This window comes from Schistocerca nitens, chromosome 8 (assembly GCF_023898315.1).
Source record: "Schistocerca nitens isolate TAMUIC-IGC-003100 chromosome 8, iqSchNite1.1, whole genome shotgun sequence".
Taxonomy (NCBI): domain Eukaryota; kingdom Metazoa; phylum Arthropoda; class Insecta; order Orthoptera; family Acrididae; genus Schistocerca; species Schistocerca nitens.
This window is the reverse complement of record NC_064621.1, coordinates 590,152,885-590,176,654: the sequence shown is the minus strand read 5'-3', so window position 1 is coordinate 590,176,654 and position 23,770 is coordinate 590,152,885. Positions and strand designations below refer to the sequence as shown.

Below are 23,770 nucleotides of genomic sequence, written 5' to 3'. Positions count from 1 at the left end.
AATGTCATCAGCACCAACGAGAGACTATATGGGATCGGTTTAAACCAGACACACCTTTGTGTAAAAATGCGATCTGGTGGATACACTCATCCACAGATTCACCTCTGGTGGCAATGTGCATAACTGGAGTTGGATCAGGCAACAAATCGCCTTTCTCACCAGATCCTCTACGGAATATATAAAGCCATCGCTCCTCCTGAGACCAGACACGACGTACTTTCCGAAATTAAAAACCAACTCCATTAGCTGGTTACTGGGAAAATATGTTAGTTATGTCATCAACAAACTTGGGTTGGACAACGAGATAGAATTCCGCGTTCACATGAAGTGTGAATATGCAAAAATCAGAACGTATCGCAACCACAGGAAGCACTACGGAAACATGCTGAAGATCATTTTTGAAATAATGGGTGTTGGTTAAATATGTGGAACCACTACAACACCTTGAACGAGATCGAACAGAAGAAAATTAAAAGTCACTTGGTTTCTTATTATTATTTAATATTACCTTGCTTCCGGAACTTCTATGTTACACGAATAGTTTTTTTTTAAACATTTTGTTCAGAATTACTCATGTTCGACTTCCAAAGTATTTGTGTGATTCAAGAAGAATTGTTAAGTTTTTATCAGTGTTCAGTTTCTACTCAGAGAAGGGGTTTCTTTGTCTTTCTTACACCGGGGAATGGGAATTTTGTGTTAAGACTTCTGCACACTCAGTGCTATGACCCAACAGGGAACATGAAAAAAGGGGTGGGAGGGGTTTGGGCCTCGACGCACTGGCAGTGCCGTGAAGAGACCCCACTGCTAGTGTGGCGTCTACCACGCCCTGACTATCCTAAAAAGAAAAAAAGTAAATGAGTAAAAAATAAAAAAATAAAAGTGGTTAAAAAATTGGATTGCTGGGAAAAAAAGGATGGATAGAGCGCCTGAAAAAATAAAAGCTGGTAGAGCACTTGCCCGCGAAAGGCAGAGGTCCCGAGTTCGAGTCTCGGTCCGTAATTTACATTAAAAAAAAACATCAAGGAGAAGGTGAGCTCAGGAGCGCCGTGGTCCCGCGGTTAGCGTGAGCATCTGCGGAACGAGAGGTCCTTGGTTCAAGCCTTCCCTCGCGTCAAAAGTTTATTATCTTTATTTTCGCAAAGTTTTGATCTGTCCGTTCGTTCATTGACGTCTCTGTTCAATGTAATAAGTTTAGTGTCTGTGTTTTGCAACCGCACCGCAAAACCGTGCGATTAGTAGACGAAAGGACGTGCCTCTCCAATGGGAACCGAAAACATTTGATAGCAAGGTCATAGGTCAACCGATTCCTCCACAGGAAACCACTTGTGATATATTCTATACGACACTGGTGACGGCATGTGCCTCACATGGCAGGAATATGTTGTCGACCCACCTAACTTGTACACTCGGCGAATGGGTAAAAAGATTCTTCTACCTTGCCCGGTGTAGATTTTCTTGTGGATGTGATAATCACTCCCAAAAAATTGATGAAAACATAAGAGTTTGTCACATAAACTGCAACAAATGAGTGCAACAGTTTCACAGTCGCACGGTTTTCCCTGGGCTCTGTCAAAACATATGTTTTTAACGTTCTCAAATCTTTCCGTGTGTAGACCGTCAAATCCTGCATATGTCCAACCAAATCTGAACATGTCCTGGAATTTTGGAGAGCGAAGTTGATTATGTGTGAGTACCTGACTTTGATAACTGACACACGATCACGTAAACAATACTGCTCTGTGTACCTGTGGAGCTTCGCAAAATAATTGTCTGAAAATAAAAATTTAAGCTTTAGGGAAGACTTGAACCAAGGACCTCTCGTTCCGCAGCTGCTGACGCCAACCACGGGACCACGGCGCTCCTGAACTACATTATCCATGATGTTGCATATCTTGCGCATGGACTACTCAGTTTGTATATTTTGCCTATTTTTTCGTAGTTACAAACAACTTCTTCCCGTTTTCTAAAGTGATCTGTGTTCAGTTTTTCAAGGCTTATTCATTGTGCCAACGTATAACAAAATCTGAGGGGGGTGCGATGGGGAGGTTCCCTTGTAAGTACTGCACAACATCACTCGGTCTAGGCTAACATCTGCAGGGTACGTCAAGCCGCAAGACCTATCTCCTGTCTCAAGAGCAAAGAAGGAGGCATCAAACATATGTCGAGAATCACTTTTGGCTGCTACTCTGACCACTTACCTCTGCTAAAAATATGCAAGGTGTTCTACGGACATGAAACAAAGTCAACACAAGTACAGAAGCTCTGAAAGCAAAAAGTCTACGCCGGCCGAAGTGGCCGTGCGGTTAAAGGCGCTGCAGTCTGGAACCGCAAGACCGCTACGGTCGCAGGTTCGAATCCTGCCTCGGGCATGGATGTTTGTGATGTCCTTAGGTTAGTTAGGTTTAACTAGTTCTAAGTTCTAGGGGACTAATGACCGCAGCAGTTGAGTCCCATAGTGCTCAGAGCCATTTGAACCATTTGAACCAAAAAGTCTACATGGTCACCCTTGAACCAACAATTTATCAAATAAATCAAGAATAGAGACAAGAATTCGTACTGGCAAATGAAGAACGTTTCTGAAAAGGAAAAGAAATGAACATCAACACTCTAGTGACGAAGAAGGAAGAGAAATGCTATCTTGTAGTATCTCAGACCATTTGAAGAATGTCGGTAGAGAAGTTCCTGCATATAATCCTACAGACTATTTTGTATCGAGACATTCGAAACGTCAGAGCATGGAGAACCTTGGGCTCAGCTTCTCTTGTGTTAGAAATTGTCTCATGTGTTGTGCAGAAAGGTGCAGACTGAAGTTCTCATACCGTGACCGTTGGTCGTGGAGAATTTTAAATTGTGAATTGTAGTTGTGGTTTACGGTGCATAAAACATTTTAACGTAATTTTACACTCTAATTTGTAGTTCTCTGCTATGTGAGGTCAACGTATACAGAGTCCGCCAGAAAAATGTATCCACACTTTAAGGAATAAAAAGTAGATCTTAAGTGTTTATTTTACATTTAATAATTGATCACACATGTTGTAGAAAGTGGTGTCACCGCCAGACACCACACTTGCTAGGTGGTAGTCTTTAAATCGGCCGCGGTCCATTAGTATACGTCGGACCCGCGTGTCGCCACTATCAGTGATTGCAGACCGAGCGCCGCCACACGGCAGGTCTAGAGAGACTTCCTAGCACTCGCCCAGTTGTACAACCGATTTTGCTAACGATGGTTCACTGACAAAATACGCTCTCGTTTTGCCGAGACGATAGTTAGCATAGCCTTCAGCTACGTCATTTGCTACGACCTAGCAAGGCGCCATTACCAGTTACTATTGATACTGTAATCATGTACGGTCAAGAGCGACGCTCATCATTAATGGATTAAAGTTAAGTATTCCACCAGCTACGTCCGTTTTTCTAAAGTCTAAATTCCTTGTCCTGTTCCAGACCTCACGCCAGCCTGCGTGAGCAAAAACGCGTGCCTTTCGGCTTCCTCCCATACCCGGTGTTGGCTCTCCTGCCAACCCACAACATAGAACCTTCAGTTTAACACATGGTACTTTAAATGTTCAGAATGTTCACCGTTGGCGGCTATACACATAACAGAACGACGAGTGGTCGCCACAACTACGTCAGTTGATGTTAACAGTGGAGATCGCCGCACATGTCGCTGTAATCACGTGACGAAGTACCCCCAGCGCGTGTGGCTTACGTCGATATTCATTATGCTTCACAGTTCTCCACAAGCAAAAGTCCATAGGTGTTAGATCTGACGACCTTGGAGGGAACTTAATGGGCCCTCTTCGTCCAATCCAATGCCGCGGAAAATTGTCATCCAGGAAAGATCGTACGGCTAGGTGGTAGTGTGGTGGCGCCCCGTCCTGTTTGGTAGAAGACCTCTTTATCACCTCCATAAAGTGCACATATACCTGGCAAAACTGGTGTGCGTAACATTTCCAGGTACACTTCTCCAGTGACAATAGCTTCAAAGAAAAAGGGTTCTACGCATGAACCCCTGGTAGATAGACCGCTTTATCCACATAAACATATGGATTTTCCTGTGCCCAGTACACACTGTTGCGCCGACGCACGGTTCCATTAAGTTTATATTGTGCCTCGTCACTTTCCACTACCTTCGTCAAAAATTGTTCGTCATTAGTTATCATTTGCTGATACCATTCGCATTTGGAGATCAGGATCTTCATCATTAATAGCTTGCAGTAATCGTGGAATGTAAACTTTCCACTTTTCAGCTTTAAAAATTCTTTGTATACTTGTACTGCTAACCCCCACTTCACGTGCACATGCCGTAGCAGACTTCTGTGGAGAATTAACAAACGCTTCCAACACGAGAGCCGACGAAGCAGGACTTGTAGCTGTACGCTGTCTTCCTGATCTTCATTTGTGAATATCACAAATTGTTCCATAAATTCAAACTTGTCAATGATCGTTTAATTGCTAGGCGGGTTGGCGTTTCTGTTTCAAACTCCCACCTCCAACGGCATTATCAAACTTGAAAAACAATTTCACAATACATTTTCGTTGCTCGAATGTCAAGCGAGCTCCAGCCATCTTGTTTCTGAGTACCGAGATGAAAGATGTAACATCTGGTGAACCAAAGACCATACGACAACACACTCGTAACTCAAATCGAACGACAATATTGATATCTCGATAGAGCTGACAAAGAGTGTATACATTTTTCTGGCGGACTCTATAGTTTAACTTCATTAACAAATAGATAAACGAGCAACATGTTTTACAGTTTTGTTCAAATTTTATAGTATCGTCCTCCATTACACTGCTCTTGATCCTTTGTAACAGACACATAAATTGATAAATGGGTCATTTCTGATGGAATGCCACATCTTTAAACTCAATATTTTGTTTTAAGCAAAACATGTTTCATTTTATCACAAGCTCCCCTACTAAGAATATTCCATTTTCAGATGCATCACATCGTCAGATTGTGACTTCGTACATGTAACTGTCTGTTACAGAGTTTCTTGTTTATATTTATCATAAACGTGCTCTATGTTGACAGCTGAGTGAAGAATATAACTGAATCGAATATGTGTATGTGCAAATAGTTAAAGTATCATTAGTATTATTTAAAGATTACAGATAACAGGATCTGGATACACATAAGCAAATATGAACAGTACATTTACATTCAAGCTATAATTCAGAATATCACAATCAAGCAATCGAGAGTCGTTCTTCATTTTTATGACATGTACAGAAACCATCAGTGACAAACACAGATTGTAAGAGATGTAAGACATTTTGTTGATTTTTCGACTTTGCTCACAGAATGTCATTTACGTGTGTCCTCATGATGATGTGATTGAACTGAACAGAAACGTAGCCACAGGGAGAACAAGTACGTTAAGATAGTTACTCGGGACTGGCATCTGTTCTGCTGGTATCATCATGTGTTTCTCAGACAATCAAAGTATTCAACAACGTCCAGAAGGGGCAACATGCATGTATATAGACTACCACTCGACTGGCGTAGAACTGACTTGACGAATTATTGTTGTACAGAAATTTGGCGATTAGATTACTACTAAAAATGTTACTGACAAAAGTGTGGAACAAGTAGTCGAAAAACAGACTTCACTACAATAAAGTAAAGGACAGAAAGGAAACAGGCAGCACTTAAGCAACATGCAACACGTATTAAAATGTGACTGTCACAGCACGGCACCTCTTGCCTGGAGATGTAGATGGGCTTGTTGACGATGATCCAGACGGTGGTCTCCCAGCAGCCGGGGTGCGTCGTCGAGCCCTCGTACGTCATGTAGTGGTCCGTGTTCGGCAGCAGGCGCTGCAGCGACAGGTGCTCTATATGCGTAGCTGACCCTGGCACACACGAGAAATCTCACATTTCCACAAGCAAACATAAATGTTTTGTGGACAAATAGGGACACTGCGTCATACTAGTATATGTTACTGTATACTGACCAGAACTATTACTGACTATTATGAAGACTCTTCTAAATTCAAGATTTTAAACATGGCTGCAACAGCAAGTGTTGAAATTCTTCACGATAAAGGATGACAGCCAAAAACAGTTGCAGGATAAAAATTTATTAAAATTTCTTGACCAAGGTTTCGGTACATGTAAATATACCTTCATCAGAAGTAAAAAAATCCTGAACTGGAAGACACTTACATTAGAAAAGCCATACCATCGGAAGTGAGAAACAAAAGCTTAAGTAACAGTGAAATTACGAAAGTAATACAGGCACAAAATCTTTAATTACTTACTGAAATTACATCATGTAATGGAGATTAATAAAACAATTGTGCCAAAGGCGTCGTCAATAATTGAGACACCTTCTCCATTAGTACAACATGACTATGGGCACAGGGTCAAAGCGAACAGCTTAGCACCATTACTTCGCCTATGAACTATCGAGACAAGAGTGTGAAAGCACTAGGGCAGATGGTTTCGCCGAGAGAGGGCACTTGTATGTGCCAGACACTCGCGCAAATTAAAATCCATGATTACATACATAAGCGCATCAAAAATTATTAAAAGTTGTGTTAATTCAAACTTTCTGTCATAATAAATAAAACGTATCAGGCCATTTAAAAACATTTATGTAAAATAGAAAATATAGAACCAATTTACCTGTGTCCTAGTGTCAAACAGATAAAGCCTGCGCTATGGAACATCTAACGACAGAAAGCACTAGTGTAATGCGCGAGAATCTCGCGTAACGTAGGCGGTGAAATACATACTAGCGAAAACAACCAAAATGTTATAATAAAACGAAACCATCTGTCGTTGTGAATAAAAACATACTAGTCAATTAACCACACATACACATCGAAAATCACAACCAACAAACATCAAAATACGTAAAATCCCAACAAGAACAGGAAAAGCGCATTTCACCGGCATCAACAAGCAAGAACATTAACTTATAGTCAGCCAGACCATATTACATTAAGGCAAGGAGGGGTTTGAAACTGTCTAAAAAATTTTTGTTTCGAAGCTGCACCTGTTCATTAAGAACAAAACCATCTTTTAGAGACAAGTGCTTGAAAACCTCTAATTCTTCGAGCAAGTCTAGTTTGTAACCTTTATTCGCTTCATGAAGCAGCTCTACGTCGTCCAGTTCACGTGGCGTATGCTGTAAGAGCCATAGATTTTCGGCAAACGTGGAATTATGTACGTTTTCCCCGTTTTTACCTAACTTTAATGGGTCTACCTGTCTGTCCAATGTAATAGTTTGGGCAGTCGTTACAAGTAATTTTGTATACACCGGACTTAGTGCCGAGTTCTTGTCGTGCTCCAATATTATGAATTACTCTTTGTTTCAGGCTATTATTTACGGAAAAGGCAACTCTGTAACCGTATTGTTTCTGTTTCATATGAGATAAGAAGACTTTTACAGAAACAATGCGGTTACAGAGTTAGGTATAAAGAACACATGTTAGGTAAAAACGGGGAAAACGTACATAATTCCACGTTTGCCGAACATCTATGGAGTCTACTTTGATTTTTAATCTGTATTCCCGTGCTATCAGAGAATGACTTTTAAAGCAGAGAGTATTTTGACAAGAATACAGTAATCCGTTTATTTGTATCCAAACAAGTTTCACAACTTTTGTGGAATTTATTTATTTATTTATAAGAGGCTGTGAAGTAAAACGCGAAACATGCAAAAAAGTGAGACTTTGTTTATTATGGTTATCACATTTAGCATTCAACCGCGATTTTTATATATATTTTAACAACGCGTTTCGAGAGACAATGCTCTCATCATCAGGTTGTAAAATCTATGTCGCGAAATTAAACGTACTAAAAAGACAAAATACCATCACCAATAGTTGGTGGGTCCATAGAGTAAAAAAGAATTAAAAGTATATTGGACTGTGGGTCCTCGTCTTACATTAAAGTTGTTGACGCAGGTCGATGGCCGTCCCATAGCTACCAAATATGCTGTCGACTGCGCCGGCTCGGGTGCTGTTGTGGACTAACGTGCCTAGGTGTTGTGGCGTGGTTACCGCCGTGTGCTTGACGGTAACGCTATGCTATTGGGCGCCTCATTTCCTTACTGCATTGGTCTGCCATCGTTAGCCTCTCGCAACTCCGTCATTGACGTGCTACAAGTTTTAAGTCGCATGCTTGCCCTAAAATAATTCTAAAAACCCGCTAAAAAATCTCATTTCTTTAAAGTTATCTTGTACATTTAGGATATTGCTTTGTTTCTTTTCATGGATAGCTATCTCGAATTCCTCTAGTAAGTCAAGTTTCCTCCCTTTCTTTTCTACATGCAATATTTCTACGTTGTCTTCTATGCTATTAAGGGGATGGCCTGTTTCATATATATGGTTCGCAACAGCTGATTTGTCATAATTTCCTAACCTGAACGCATCTTTATGTTCTTTATACCGGATCGCGAATGATCTTCCTGTCTGCCCTATATATTTTGCATCACACGTTCTGCACTGAATCTTATAAACTCCCGATCTTTCAAACTTATTTCTCTTCTCGCCAATATCGTGCTTAATGCTATACCTCACTAGGTTATTAGTCTGAAAGGCTATTTTGACATCGTATGGCTTAAAAATATTTGCTATCTTTTGTGAGACTTTTCCGTAGTATGGCATCGTGATAATTTTCGCTTTCTCTCCATCAGGTTTATTCTTTTTGCGCTTATTACATTTTCGTAACAGTTTTTTAACTATATCTATTCTGTAACCGTTATTCTTCGCTATTCTCTTAACGGTGTTAATTTCAGTCTCTCTATCTTTTTCACTCATAGGTATATTGACTGCCCTATGCACGAGACTACGGAAAGCAGCTTCTTTATACGCCTGCGGATGGCATGAATCATTCGGGATCACGGCATCAGTTGTAGTTTGTTTTCTATAGAAAACAAACTACAACTGATGCCGTGATCCCGAATGATTCATGCCATCCGCAGGCGTATAAAGAAGCTGCTTTCCGTAGTCTCGTGCATAGGGCAGTCAATATACCTATGAGTGAAAAAGATAGAGAGACTGAAATTAACACCGTTAAGAGAATAGCGAAGAATAACGGTTACAGAATAGATATAGTTAAAAAACTGTGACGAAAATGTAATAAACGCAAAAAGAATAAACCTGATGGAGAGAAAGCGAAAATTATCACGATGCCATACTACGGAAAAGTCTCACAAAAGATAGCAAATATTTTTAAGCCATACGATGTCAAAATAGCCTTTCAGACTAATAACCTAGTGAGGTATAGCATTAAGCACGATATTGGCGAGAAGAGAAATAAGTTTGAAAGATCGGGAGTTTATAAGATTCAGTGCAGAACGTGTGATGCAAAATATATAGGGCAGACAGGAAGATCATTCGCGATCCGGTATAAAGAACATAAAGATGCGTTCAGGTTAGGAAATTATGACAAATCAGCTGTTGCGAACCATATATATGAAACAGGCCATCCCCTTAATAGCATAGAAGACAACGTAGAAATATTGCATGTAGAAAAGAAAGGGAGGAAACTTGACTTACTAGAGGAATTCGAGATAGCTATCCATGAAAAGAAACAAAGCAATATCCTAAATGTACAAGATAACTTTAAAGAAATGAGATTTTTTAGCGGGTTTTTAGAATTATTTTAGGGCAAGCATGCGACTTAAAACTTGTAGCACGTCAATGACGGAGTTGCGAGAGGCTAACGATGGCAGACCAATGCAGTAAGGAAATGAGGCGCCCAATAGCATAGCGTTACCGTCAAGCACACGGCGGTAACCACGCCACAACACCTAGGCACGTTAGTCCACAACAGCACCCGAGCCGGCGCAGTCGACAGCATATTTGGTAGCTATGGGACGGCCATCGACCTGCGTCAACAACTTTAATGTAAGACGAGGACCCACAGTCCAATATACTTTTAATTCTTTTTTACTCTATGGACCCACCAACTATTGGTGATGGTATTTTGTCTTTTTAGTACGTTTAATTTCGCGACATAGATTTTACAACCTGATGATGAGAGCATTGTCTCTCGAAACGCGTTGTTAAAATATATATAAAAATCGCGGTTGAATGCTTAATGTGATAACCAGTATAACGACAACTGCTACCTCGACTCCATAATGGATTATATCAAATTTGTTTATTATTTCGAAAGCAATCGTGATAAGTGCTAATACATTCATCCCACTCTGAACAAGACGGTGTGTGCATTCATGGAAAAATGTTTTCGGTTGCCTACGGTACCATAACTGTACAAAGGCATGGACCTCTTCGTCCGAAGCATATCGACTGTCACGAATGTCTTCTTTCATGGCTCCAAAAATATGGGAATCCCGTAGGGACGGATCAGGACTATAAGGAGCTTGTGTAAATGCTTCTCAGCGAAACTTCCAAAGCGCAGTCGGAACAACCTCGGCGACGTTTGTTCGCGCGCTATACTGCAGCAGACCGATGTCATCCTTGAACATTCCTGTCCGTTTGTGTTTAACGGCAATCATCAGTTCTTGCAAACTGTCCAAGTGGACACTTGTTTACAATTGAAACCCAGCTGTACAATGAACTGACAAATACAGCTCTTTGCTAACCACAATTTTTCATTTTGTAAATACACTGTGTATTTGGTCTCAGATACTGAATAGCAAGGTTGTTTGCACAACTACGGCCACGGCACAACGAATGTCGGTTACTAGGTTAGCGCACTCTGCTTCGTTTGCGTGGAGTCTATGATCTGCACACGTATTGTTTTACTTTAATCGAATTTTTATGTTGTTCACAAATACCAATATCTAAATTTTTCACGCTAATTAATGCCACAGGAGCATAGCCTTTTCCGAATGTACTTCTCACCAAAACCCGATTCTGGTAGCTAGATTCGGAGGTCTTCGTTAATCCTGTCTTTAGAGTTCTTGTGGTGATATTTCCATAAAAAAATTTCACCCCATAACATATATTTATTTAGAAGTTAAACCTGAATTTTAATGCATTTAACTTTGAATATGTTTTACTATAACGAAATATTTTCATAAAAATTTTCATATTTTTCATCCCCTTACGAGTTATTATCAGAGATTTAGTTTCACAAATATTTCCGCAATGAAATAATTCCATAAAAATTTTCATCCACTATCCTAGCCCCTTAGGGATTGAATTTCCAAAAAAACACTGAAACACATATTTTTTTGTAACTGATAAGCCAGATACAAATTTCCTTAAATTTAGCTTAAAAAACAGTTTCATAATTAAACCGTTTCATAAAAATGTCCTCGCCTATTTCTCCCCCTTAGATGTTGAATTACCTAAAACGCTTTTATTATTCCTAAGCGAGATGTCCAATACCAGTTTTCATAGATGTAGCTGCAAAAATGCCTTACTAGTTTTTTAATAAAGATTTACTTTCAAAATAAATTTCACACGTCTACTTCACCTTCATAAAGTTAAATTTCCAAAAACGTTGAAAGACGTACGTTTTTATTTCCTGCCGATTATCCAAATACCAATTTTCGTAGTTCTAGATTCAAAATTGCTTTCATAGCTACAACTTATCAAAAAAAAAAAAAACTTTCCCCGTATTTCACCCTCTTAGGTGAGGAATTTCGAACAGTGCCTTACTAAACGAAGCCTGCAGTGTAAGTCTAACAGCTTTTCCAAATTTGAAGTCTCTACCCTCAGCTGTTTGGCCCGGGCGATGATGAGTGAGTGAATCAGTCGGGTCCTACACTCCTGGAAATTGAAATAAGAACACCGTGAATTCATTGTCCCAGGAAGGGGAAACTTTATTGACACATTCCTGGGGTCAGATACATCACATGATCACACTGACAGAACCACAGGCACATAGACACAGGCAACAGAGCATGCAAAATGTCGGCACTAGTACAGTGTATATCCACCTTTTGCAGCAATGCAGGCTGCTATTCTCCCATGGAGACGATCGTAGAGATGCTGGATGTAGTCCTGTGGAACGGCTTGCCATGCCATTTCCACCTGGCGCCTCAGTTGGACCAGCGTTCGTGCTGGACGTGCAGACCGCGTGAGACGACGATTCATCCAGTACCAAACATGCTCAATGGGGGACAGATCCGCAGATCTTGCTGGCCAGGGTAGTTGACTTACACCTTCTAGAGCACGTTGGGTGGCACGGGATACATGCGAACGTGCATTGTCCTGTTGGAACAGCAAGTTCCCTTGCCGGTCTAGGAATGGTAGAACGATGGGTTCGATGACGGTTTGGATGTACCGTGCACTATTCAGTGTTCCCTCGACGATCACCAGTGGTGTACGGCCAGTGTAGATCGCTCCCCACACCATGATGCCGGGTGTTGGCCCTGTGTGCCTCAGTCGTATGCAGTCCTGATTGTGGCGCTCACCTGCACGGCGCCAAACACGCATACGACCATCATTGGCACCAAGGCAGAAGCGACTCTCATCGCTGAAGACAACACGTCTCCATTCGTCCCTCCATTCACGCCTGTCGCGACACCACTGGAGGCGGGCTGCACGATGTTGGGGCGTGAGCGGAAGACGGCCTAACGGTGTGCGGGACCGTAGCCCAGCTTCATGGAGACGGTTGCGAATGGTCCTCGCCGATACCCCAGGAGCAACAGTGTCCCTAATTTGCTGGGAAGTGGCGGTGCGGTCCCCTGCGGCACTGCGTAGGATCCTACGGTCTTGGCGTGCATCCGTGCGTCGCTGCGGTCCGGTCCCAGGTCGACGGGCACGTGCACCTTCCGCCGACCACTGGCGACAACATCGATATACTGTGGAGACCTCACGCCCCACGTGTTGAGCAATTCGGCGGTACGTCCTCCCGGCCTCCCGCATGCCCACTATACGCCCTCGCTCAAAGTCCGTCAACTGCACATACGGTTCACGTCCACGCTGTCGCGGCATGCTACCAGTGTTAAAGACTGCGATGGCGCTCCGTATGCCACGGCAAACTGGCTGACACTGACGGCGGCGGTGCACAAATGCTGCGCAGCTAGCGCCATTCGACGGCCAACACCGCGGTTCCTGGTGTGTCCGCTGTGCCGTGCGTGTGATCATTGCTTGTACAGCCCTCTCGCAGTGTCCGGAGCAAGTATGGTGGGTCTGACACACCGGTGTCAATGTGTTCTTTTTTCCATTTCCAGGAGTGTATTTCGCCAGTTCACGGATTTAATTTCCACGAACACTGAAACACGCAAGAAATTGTTTCTAACGAAGAAGCCAAATACCAATTCTCGTAGCTTTAGCTTTAAAAATGCTCTTATAACGAAACTTTCCGGAAACCACTTCATCCCCTATTTCGCCTCGCTGACGTTGAATATCCAAATACACTGAAACAGGCATTTTTTTTTAAATTTCTAACCAGTTTTCATAGATGGAGCTTTAAAATGCTTCGCTAGTTCATTAATAACGGTTTATTTTCAGAATAACTTTCACCCACTATTTCACTCCCATGAGTTTAAATTTTCAAGAATGCAGAAACGGGCATTTCTTTATTTATGACTGAGAAATCAAGTAGTATTGGCTTCAGAATTGCCTTAATAGTGACATATTGTCAAAAAATCTATCGTGCCATATTTCATCCCTTAGCGATAGAATTTCGAACAGTCACTTACTAAACTACGCTAGGAGCATAAGATCAATCCCCTCTCCAAATTTCAAGTTCCTATTCTCAACCGTTAGGGCTGGCAGATGATGAGTCAGTGAATCAATCGCGCCCTATATCACCCCTCAGGTGTTGAATTTCCAAAAGCACTGAAACACCTTTTTTATTTTCCAACTGAGAAGCCAATTTAAAGATCATAACTTTAGATTTAAAAAGGCTTTCATAATGAAGTAGTTTCATAAGACATTTCATCCCCTATTTCACCCCCTTAGGGTTTGAATTTCCAAAATCAGTGAATAGGTATTTTTTTCCTTATTGAGAAGTCAAATACCCGGTTTCACAGATTTAGCCTTAAAATTGCTTTAATAATTCTTCAATAATAATTCACGTTTTTAGAAAACTGTCACCCATTACTTCAAAAATGGCTCTGAGCACTATGCGACTTAACTTCTGTGGTCATCAGTCGCCTAGAACTTAGAACTAATTAAACCTAACTAACCTAAGGACATCACACACATCCATGCCCGAGGCAGGATTCGAACCTGCGACCGTAGCGGTCGCTCGGCTCCAGACTGCAGCGCCCAGAACCGCACGGCCACTCCGGCCGGCCCCATTACTTCGCCCACATAGAACATTTCGTCTCATCTCTCACCTCCTTAGGGATTTAATTGTCAAAAAATTCCTTTCTTAATCGACACGTATGGGAAGTATCAATTTCCTCCCCATACTGAAGTTTCTACCCTTAGCAGTTTCGGCTGGGCGATGATGCGTCAGTCAGTCAATCAGGACATTTCCTTTTATATTTAGAAATTATATACTAAACTGAAGCTCACGAAGTAGAATATAGTTTCTGAGGTCACTCGTATGTTTTAAATGTAGCTTGATTTTTTTTTTCTGAATGAGAAACCTGCGCCACCAATGTACTACACGAGGATGCGGCATCAGGGCATTTAGTCGCTCCGTGAGATGGGCTGGCGGCTATAATTAACGTACGACCCAGTTCATGACAGCCACTTAGCGACTTCATAGTGTCTGGGCCGCCTCAGCTTCGGCAGAGCTGGCGGGTCGACGCTGAGCCACAGCCAATATTTGTGCCTCACCCTCCGTGTCGGATTAATTTCCCCGGCGCGGGTCTCGGCGGGCCGGAAGCCTTGTATTTGCACTCGAAGCCGACGCCGACGCCGACGCCGTCGCCGATGTCGACGCCGACATTGGCGGCCGTCGGCCTTGACCGACGACGCGTTTGCCTACATGACGAAGCTCAGAAGAGAGCGCCGCAGCCACAAGTCAAGGTGAAACTATCAGTGGCTGGAAACTCCCAGGGACTGCCATGAATGGCGATTTACGTCGTTGTGGTAGTCCTCAACCCGAAGACTGCTTCACTGCAGATCTCCATGCCAGTCCATCATGTGGAAGCCTCTTCATCTGTGCACTACTTTCACAACCTACATGTACTTGCACCTGCTTACTGTCTTCAGGCCTTGGTCTCTGTGTACAAGTTTTACCATCACATGCTTCCCAGCATTTCCATATTGTCGAGTCCGTGATGCCTGTCAACCGACCATTTCTTCAAGTCAAATTGTGCCCATGAACCATGGACCTTGCCGTTGGTGGGGAGGCTTGCGTGCCTCAGCGATACAGATGGCCGTACCGTAGGTGCAACCACAACGGAGGGGTATCTGTTGAGAGGCCAGACAAACATGTGGTTCCTGAAGAGGGGCAGCAGCCTTTTCAGTAGTTGCAGGGGCAACAGTCTGGATGATTGACTGATCTGGCCTTGTAACATTAACCAAAACGGCCTTGCTGTGCTGGTACTGCGAACGGCTGAAAGCAAGGGGAAACTACAGCCGTAATTTTTCCCGAGGACATGCAGCTTTACTGTATGATTAAATGATCATGGCGTCCTCTTGGGTAAAATATTCCGGAGGTAAAATACTCCCCCATTCGGATCTCCGGGCGGGGACTACTCAAGAGGACGTCGTTATCAGGAGAAAGAAAACTGGCTTACTACGGATCGGAGCGTGGAATGTCAGATCCCTTAATCGGGCAGGTAGGTTAGAAAATTTAAAAAGGGAAATGGATAGGTTAAAGATAGATATAGTGGGAATTAGTGAAGTTCGGTGGCAGGAGGAACAAGACTTTTGGTCAGGTGATTACAGGGTTATAAATACAAAATCAAATAGAGGTAATGCAGGAGTAGGTTTAATAATGAATAAAAAAATAGGAGTGCGGGTTAGCTACTACAAACAGCATAGTGAACGCATTATTGTGGCCAAGATAGACACAAAGCCCATGCCTACTACAGTAGTACAAGTTTATATGCCAACTAGCTCTGCAGATGATGAAGAAATTGATGAAATGTATGACGAGATAAAAGAAATTATTCAGGTAGTGAAGGGAGACGAAAATTTAATAGTCATGGGTGACTGGAATTCGTCAGTAGGAAAAGGGAGAGAAGGAAACATAGTAGGTGAATATGGATTGGGGGGAAGAAATGAAAGAGGAAGCCGCCTTGTAGAATTTTGCACAGAGCATAACTTATTCATAGCTAACACTTGGTTCAAGAATCATAGAAGAAGGTTGTATACCAGGAAGAATCCTGGAGATACTAATAGGTATCAGATAGATTATATAATGGTAAGACAGAGATTTAGGAACCAGGTTTTAAATTGTAAGACATTTCCAGGGGCAGACGTGGATTCTGACCACAATCTATTGGTTATGAACTGCAGATTGAAACTGAAGAAACTGCAAAAAGGTGGGAATTTAAGGAGATGGGACCTGGATAAACTGAAAGAACCAGAGGTTGTAGAGAGTTTCAGGGAGAGCATAAGGGAACAATTGACAGGAATGTGGGAAAGAAATACAGTAGAAGAAGAATGGGTAGCTCTGAGGGATGAATCAGTGAAGGCAGCAGCCGATCAAGTAGGTAAAAGGACGAGGGCTAATAGAAATCCTTGGGTAACAGAAGAAATATTGAATTTAATTGATGAAACGAGAAAATATAAAAATGCAGTAAATGAAGCAAGCAAAAGGGAATACAAACGTCTCAAAAATGAGATCGACAGAAAGTGCAAAATGGCTAAGCAGGGATGGCTAGAGGACAAATGTAAGAATGTAGAGGCTTGTCTCACTAGGGGTAAGATAGATACTGCCTACAGGAAAATTAAAGAGACCTTTGGAGAGAAGAAAACCACTTGTATGAATATCAAGAGCTCAGATGGCAACCCAGTTCTAAGCAAAGAAGGGAAGGCAGAAAGGTGGAAGAAGTATATAGAGGGTTTATACAAGGGCGATGTACTTGAGGACAATGTTATGGAAATGGAAGAGGATGTAGATGAAGATGAAATGGGAGATAAGATACTGCGTGAAGAGTTTGACAGAGCACTGAAAGACCTGAGTCGAAACAAGGCCTCGGGGGTAGACAACATTCCATTAGAACTACTGATGGCCTTGGGAGAGCCAGTCATGACAAAACTCTACCATCTGGTGAGCAAGATGTATGAGACAGGCGAAATACCCACAGACTTCAAGAAGAATATAATAATTCCAATAGCAAAGAAAGCAGGTGTTGACAGATGTGAAAATTACCGAACTATCAGTTTAATAAGTCACAGCTGCAAAATACTAACGCGAATTCTTTACAGGCGAATGCAAAAACTGGTAGAAGCCGACCTCGGGGAAGATCGGTTTGGATTCCGTAGAAATGTTGGAACACGTAAGGCAATACTAACCTTACGACTTATCTTCGAAGAAAGATTAAGAAAAGGCAAACCTATGTTTCTAGCATTTGTAGACTTAGAGAAAGCTTTTGACAACGTTAACTGGAATACTCTCTTTCAAATTCTGAAGGTGGCAGGGGTAAAATACAGGGAGCGAAAGGTTATTTACAATTTGTACAGAAACCAGATGGCAGTTATAAGACTTGAGGGGCATGAAAGGGAAGCAGTGGTTGGGAAAGGAGTGAGACGTGGTTGTAGCCTCTCCCCGATGTTATTCAATCTGTATATTGAGCAAGCAGTAAAGGAAACAAAAGAAAAATTCGGAGTAGGTATTAAAATTCATGGAGAAGAAGTAAAAACTTTGAGGTTCGCCAATGACATTGTAATTCTGTCAGAGACAGCAAAGGACTTGGAAGAGCACTTGAACGGAATGGACAGTGTCTTGAAAGGAGGATATAAGATGAACATCAACAAAAGCAAAACGAGGATAATGGAATGTAGTCAAATTAAATCGGTTGATGCTGAGGGGATTAGATTAGGAAATGAGACACTTAAAGTAGTAATGGAGTTTTGCTATTTAGGGAGTAAAATAACTGATGATGGTCGAAGTAGAGAATATAAAATGTAGACTGGCAATGGCAAGGAAAGCGTTTCTCAAGAAGAGAAATTTGTTAACATCGAGTATAGATTTAAGTGTCAGGAAGTCGTTTCTGAAAGTATTTGTATGGAGTGTAGCCATGTATGGAAGTGAAACATGGACGATAACCAGTTTGGACAAGAAGAGAATAGAAGCTTTCGAAATGTGATGCTACAGAAGAATGCTGAAGATAATGTGGGTAGATCACGTAACTAATGAGGAGGTATTGAATAGGATTGGGGAGAAGAGAAGTTTGTGGCACAACTTGACTAGAAAAAGGGATCGGTTGGTAGGACATGATTTGAGGCATCAAGGGATCACAAATTTAGCATTGGAGGGCAGCGTGGAGGGTAAAAATCGTAGAGAGAGACCAAGAGATCAATACACTAAGCAGATTCAGAAGGATGCAGGTTGCAGTAGGTACTGGGAGATGAAGAATCTTGCACATGATAGAGTAGCATGGAGAGCTGCATCAAACCAGTCTCAGAACTGAAGACCACAACAACAATGTCTTTTTCCATCTTCATCGGTTATTCGATGTACCCATGTTAGCATACTTCTATAGCATCACAATTAAAAAGCTTATATTAAGTTCCTGTGTGGGTTGACTGTCCACGTTGCACTTCCATGAAAGTCTACACTCCAGACAAATACCTTCAGAAATGACTGCCTAACACACATTAAATGCTAATTTTTTTTTCGGAACGGTTTTCTTGCTATTGCCAGTCTCCCGTTTATATCTTCCCTCCTTTAGCCTCTAGTTATCTTACGACCCAAACAGTTCTGTTTTTAGTGTCTCATCTCCTAAGGTAATTCCTTGTAAATGGAAATATGTGGGAAGGTCTTCTGTGACCAAACTGCTGAGGTCATCTGTCCCTAAGTCTACACACTACTTAATCTAACTTAAACTAACTTACGCTATGGACAACACACACACCCATGCCCAAGGGAGAACCTGAACCTCCGAAGTGGGCAGCCGCACGGACCGTGGCGAGACGGCCTCAGACCGCGCGGCTACACCGCGCGGCTCCAATTCCTTGAACATCGCCTACCTTACGACGACCGTTCAATAAGCAATGCAATACCTTTTTTCTTAAAGCTTGTTGGTTTTATTAAAGATTCCAATACATCATATTATTCCCCACTCTCTGGACTATAAAATAAAAAAATCAACATTATCTCCGTTCAATACGACATCCTTAAGCCACCTTGCCGGTAGGTCCTTTATACCGGCATGATACCACTCTCGACGTCGGAAACACCGTATTGTGAGATCAATAACTTCCCCATCATTTACGTACTGCTTCCCAATAGCCGGCCGAAGTGGCCGTGCGGTTAACGGCGCTGCAGTCTGGAACCGCAAGACCGCTACGGTCGCAGGTTCGAATCCTGCCTCGGGCATGGATGTTTGTGATGTCCTTAGGTTAGTTAGGTTTAACTAGTTCTAAGTTCTAGGGGACTAATGACCTCAGCAGTTGAGTCCCATAGTGCTCAGAGCCATTTGAACCATTTTTTTTTTTTTTTTTTTTTTTTTCTTTTTTTTTTTTTTGCTTCCCAATAAGTGCATCCTTCATTGGACCAAACAGTATGGAAGTCGATAGGTGAGAGGGTTCATGAGGAAGGACAGTCCAGTGAGATTTTGTGAGGTCCTCTCAGGTGCACAGACTTGTTTGAGGCCGTACTTTCTAATGGAGAAGGCAAAGATCGTTTGCATTGTAGTGGCAATGAGCACAGTGAATTGAAACACCGCAGGGGTCACAGACCTGAGAGGCTTCTGCCACCGTGTTGCGATGGTGACAGGCGCTTCGCCCAACGAACCCAAGTCCTTTTGTTCACTGACAGGTCTCCGTAGGGCATTCTGGAAGCGCCTTTGAATAACCCCGATGGTTTCCCGCCACGAGAAACTCAGTGACAGCTCTCTGTTTGAAATGCATTTCTGTTACAGACGCCAGTTTGAAAGCTACGTGTAACCCGTCACATATCAAAACTTCAGGCCTCAATAGCGGGGCCGGCCGCGGTGGCCGTGCGGTTCTAGGCGCTTCAGTCCGGAACCGCGGGACTGCTACGGTCACAGGTTCGAATCCTGCCTCGGGCATGGATGTATGTGATGTCCTTAGGTTAGTTAGGTTTAAGTAGTTCTACGTTCTAGGGGACTGATGACCTAAGATGTTATGTCCCATAGTGCTCAGAGCCATTTGAACCATTTGAACAATAGGAGGCTGAAGCGTAAATAAACCACGATATCAAACAACAAATCACGCGTTTTTGACCGAAACTGACCGAGAAAAAATGTGTTACATTAGTTATTGAACGCTGCTCATAATTCGTCATCATTCCATTACTACTGCTGTATTTTTGTTAATGTTCATTTTGTAATGTCTTTTGAAATATCCGTAAAAATGTTTCAGCATTCCATTACTACTGCTGTATTTTTGTTAATGTTCATTTTGTAATGTCTTTTGAAATATCCGTAAAAATGTTTTTCGGTATCCTTTGATGCCTACCCCTTCATGTACTTCGACTCTCATCAACGCAATTTGATTTCTCTACAAATTGCAAATAATCTTTCACTGCCTGGATTTCATCTCAGCTCTCTCTAATATTTCAAAGACTATATTCTAGTGGACATTCTAAACAGCTTTCTCTAAATCTACAAAGCCTTTAAAAGTAGGTATGCCTTCTTTCAGTCTACCTTCTAGGACATGTCGTTGGTTAGAAATGTATCATGTGTTCGTACCCAAAACCATCCCGGGAGTCGGTTTCTGTCAGTTTTTTATTCTTCTGTAAATAATTCGTGTCAATATACTGCAACAATGGGTTATTAAACTGATGCTTTTGTACTACTCATATGTGCCACCAGCTGCCATCTTAGGAACTGGAATTATGACATTTTTTCCGAAGTCTGAGAGACTTTCCACTGTCTCATACATCTTGCACCAAGTAAATGTCAGCGTTTTGGCCAACTAGAGTAAGTTGGCACCGACCGACTGCTGTGTCATCCTCTGCTAATGGCCTCATGCGGGTACAGTGTGGAGGGTTGTTGGGTCAGCACACCGCTACCCAGGCCGTTGTCGCCTTTGTTGCCCTTGGAGCCGGTACATCTCGGTCATGCAGCTCGTCACTTGATACCACGAAGCTGTGTGCACCCCATGCCAGCCCTTCCACGAAGGAAAAATACTTTCCAGTACCAGGAACTGAACCCGGATCCTTCTCTTAACAGCCAGACAGACTGGTCACTCAGCTACGGAACCGGACCATCTTGCACCACGTGAAGTAAATTCGTCGCCGCTCGCTCCCCCAAGTATCTCAATACGGAATGTCGTCTGTTCCTGGGGCCTTCTGTCCACTTAGGTACTTCAGTGCCCTGTCAAATTCTTCTATCAGTATTACACTTCCCATCCCTTCCTTACCTACTTCCTCTTCTCTTTCTGTAACACTGTCCTCAAGTTTTCTTTCCTCATATGGACTAACCCTATGTTCCACCTCAGAAGGCTTCGTATTCATAAAGCTGCTTCTCTTTTCTGTAAAGGCCTTAGTTTTCCTACTGGCGCCGTCTTCCACGTGGTAATGCTTGCTTTTGCAGCTTTTCATTTGTCCTACTTAGCCATTTCCAATTTTGTCAGTCAGTATAGAATTCTGCAGGACAGTCTCTTTCAAATCAACACAGCAGTTTCCCTGTGATGTTGTTTGGGCATCTCTGGTCGGCTGAAGATCCTGTGGCATGTAGATGTCTCGTCGGCTAAAGAGTGGAATGAGCTTTTGATGTCTGCAAAAATGACGCAGATATATTCAGTCTGAGGAGTGAGATCACTGAGTGAATACGTATGAGTCAAAGCACGGATCCATTGGCGTGCATATTACCGGGTAGTATTATTTATTCTACGTAACATTAAAACGTCCGAATCAGTGAATTAGTTTTATATTGGCAATCGAATTAATTTTTTAAAATAAATAATGGCCATCTCGTATGACAATGTGAATAGTGTGTGTTCATGAAACTACGTAAATGCTTAGATCAACGTATGGAGCATTTTTATGCACTGCAGGTATTATAAACTTGGTGTTATTTATAAACAGTCAAATTCTGAGAGCATTATTCATCACAGCATGTTTAGTGCGAAAGATATATGAAGAGAAGAGGTCTCAGTTTGAGAGGACGCGTGTCACACAGGCACACGGTCGGAAAAGTTGATATTGTGATAGGAGCACCTCGAGAGTATGCTTGGCCTCTAGTGCTGTCCATACAGGGTGTCGTTGGAGGAATGTTCAATGACAATAGTTGATCATTTGAAGCAAAGATCTTCAGTTGCACGTATGCCTTATACTGAATAGTTTCCGTGGTAGAAACTATTTAATGTACATCGATACTTACTTACATTCTATATTATTTAATACAGAAAAGGATTGTGAAAGCGGAATATTATGTGTCATGTCGAAAGAGCGGTCCCATAATAGTCTAGTGCTGTATTTGTTTTATCGATATGTATTACCAGAGACAATGAAACTGGAAGAATAACCAGTACTCGAACAGTGACGGCAATGGTCTGGCACGCGGTAACTATTACCACCATGTAGCAGCTGAAACTCTTCGCGTTTTGTTGTTGCTACTGATACGTTAGGTAAATAAACATCATACTGGGCTAATTTTCGAGTGCTCTATCGAATAGGCGTTTAAAATTTCGCCTTCAAATTATTTTTCTGCATTGAATAATAAGAAAATAAATAATAATATGCATTACAAATGTTATATCTCCGAAAGAGTCCGTAATAGGGCGTGTGTCCATGCGTAGTTTTTGACTTCAAGTGATCGCTTTTGTCATATTCCTGAACACTGACTAACAAATGACAAAAAGTAGTATAACGCCTATAACCTATTCTTTCATGCATGCATGTCCGTAAGAAAATTGAGTTGTTCTTTTTACGAACACAGGCCCTGCAATGACGTATTTATCCCCAGTACCAGGCAACGACTGTTCTGCTCTTTAGGCAAATTACGTAATGTGTGTACCAGTATAGTTATTGCGACAGAGTAACGACGACATTTGGAAGTTTGTGCCAGGACGTGAGTCGTGCACGGATAACCAAAACGGTTAAAGCGACTGTGTAAAGCGGGAAAGTGGGAGAGCCGGGTTCGAGACCCAGTCCGGCACAAATTTCCATAGTCGACATTCCCTTATACAGCTGATAGTTGTTCGCATTCACAACTGTGAATACTCTTCGTGTATTTCATATAGGCTGTATTCGCCGCAGTGGCTGTTCCTTCAGACATGCCTGCACGTCCGAAGGAACATGGCATCGTTCTTCTTAATAACACACACTCTGCAAAATCGTATTTCGAAATTATTTCTCATTGCACTACCGGCCCAATGTCACCAAAGGCTCTTAAGATGTGCCACAGAGGACTCAGAATGCTGGCTCGCCATTCCATTCCCTCTGCCCCCACATTCTCCTCCTCCTTCATGCTTTGCACTGAGGGTGACGAACTTGAAGGCATTGGCCTGTGAGCACGTGTACCGGTCCAACAGCAATACTGACATGGAACGTGCATGCCGCTCCTTTGGTGTGTAAGTGTACAGTACCCGTACATGGTATTGATTATGCACTATGCAGAGATCATACGTGGTTTAAGCAAAGACTACAGTGCAGTCAACAATGAGCGAGTGGGTAAGCAGTAGTCGAGTGTTGGAGTCCGTGGGTGGAAGTCGGGTGTGAGAGGCTAGAGAGAGAGAGGTTGCTCGGTAGCGAGGCCGGAGATGAGTGGCAGAATGGCACACAATGTTTGATGTTGATAAATGTTTATAAATCGAGTGATTTAATTAATAAATTCCAGCATTT

General features: G+C 42.3%; 1 protein-coding gene across 2 annotated transcripts in view; it reads right to left on the bottom strand.

The window, feature by feature from the left end:
- LOC126198713 (carbonic anhydrase-related protein 10-like) overlaps positions 1 to 23,770 on the bottom strand; it is a 424,244-nt gene that overhangs the window by 67,787 nt on the left and 332,687 nt on the right. For both annotated transcript variants that reach the window (XM_049935229.1, XM_049935230.1), the window contains exon 8: positions 5,708 to 5,862. In XM_049935229.1, coding sequence (XP_049791186.1) covers positions 5,708 to 5,862 — 155 coding nt within the window. The remainder of the gene's footprint in view (positions 1 to 5,707; positions 5,863 to 23,770) is intronic.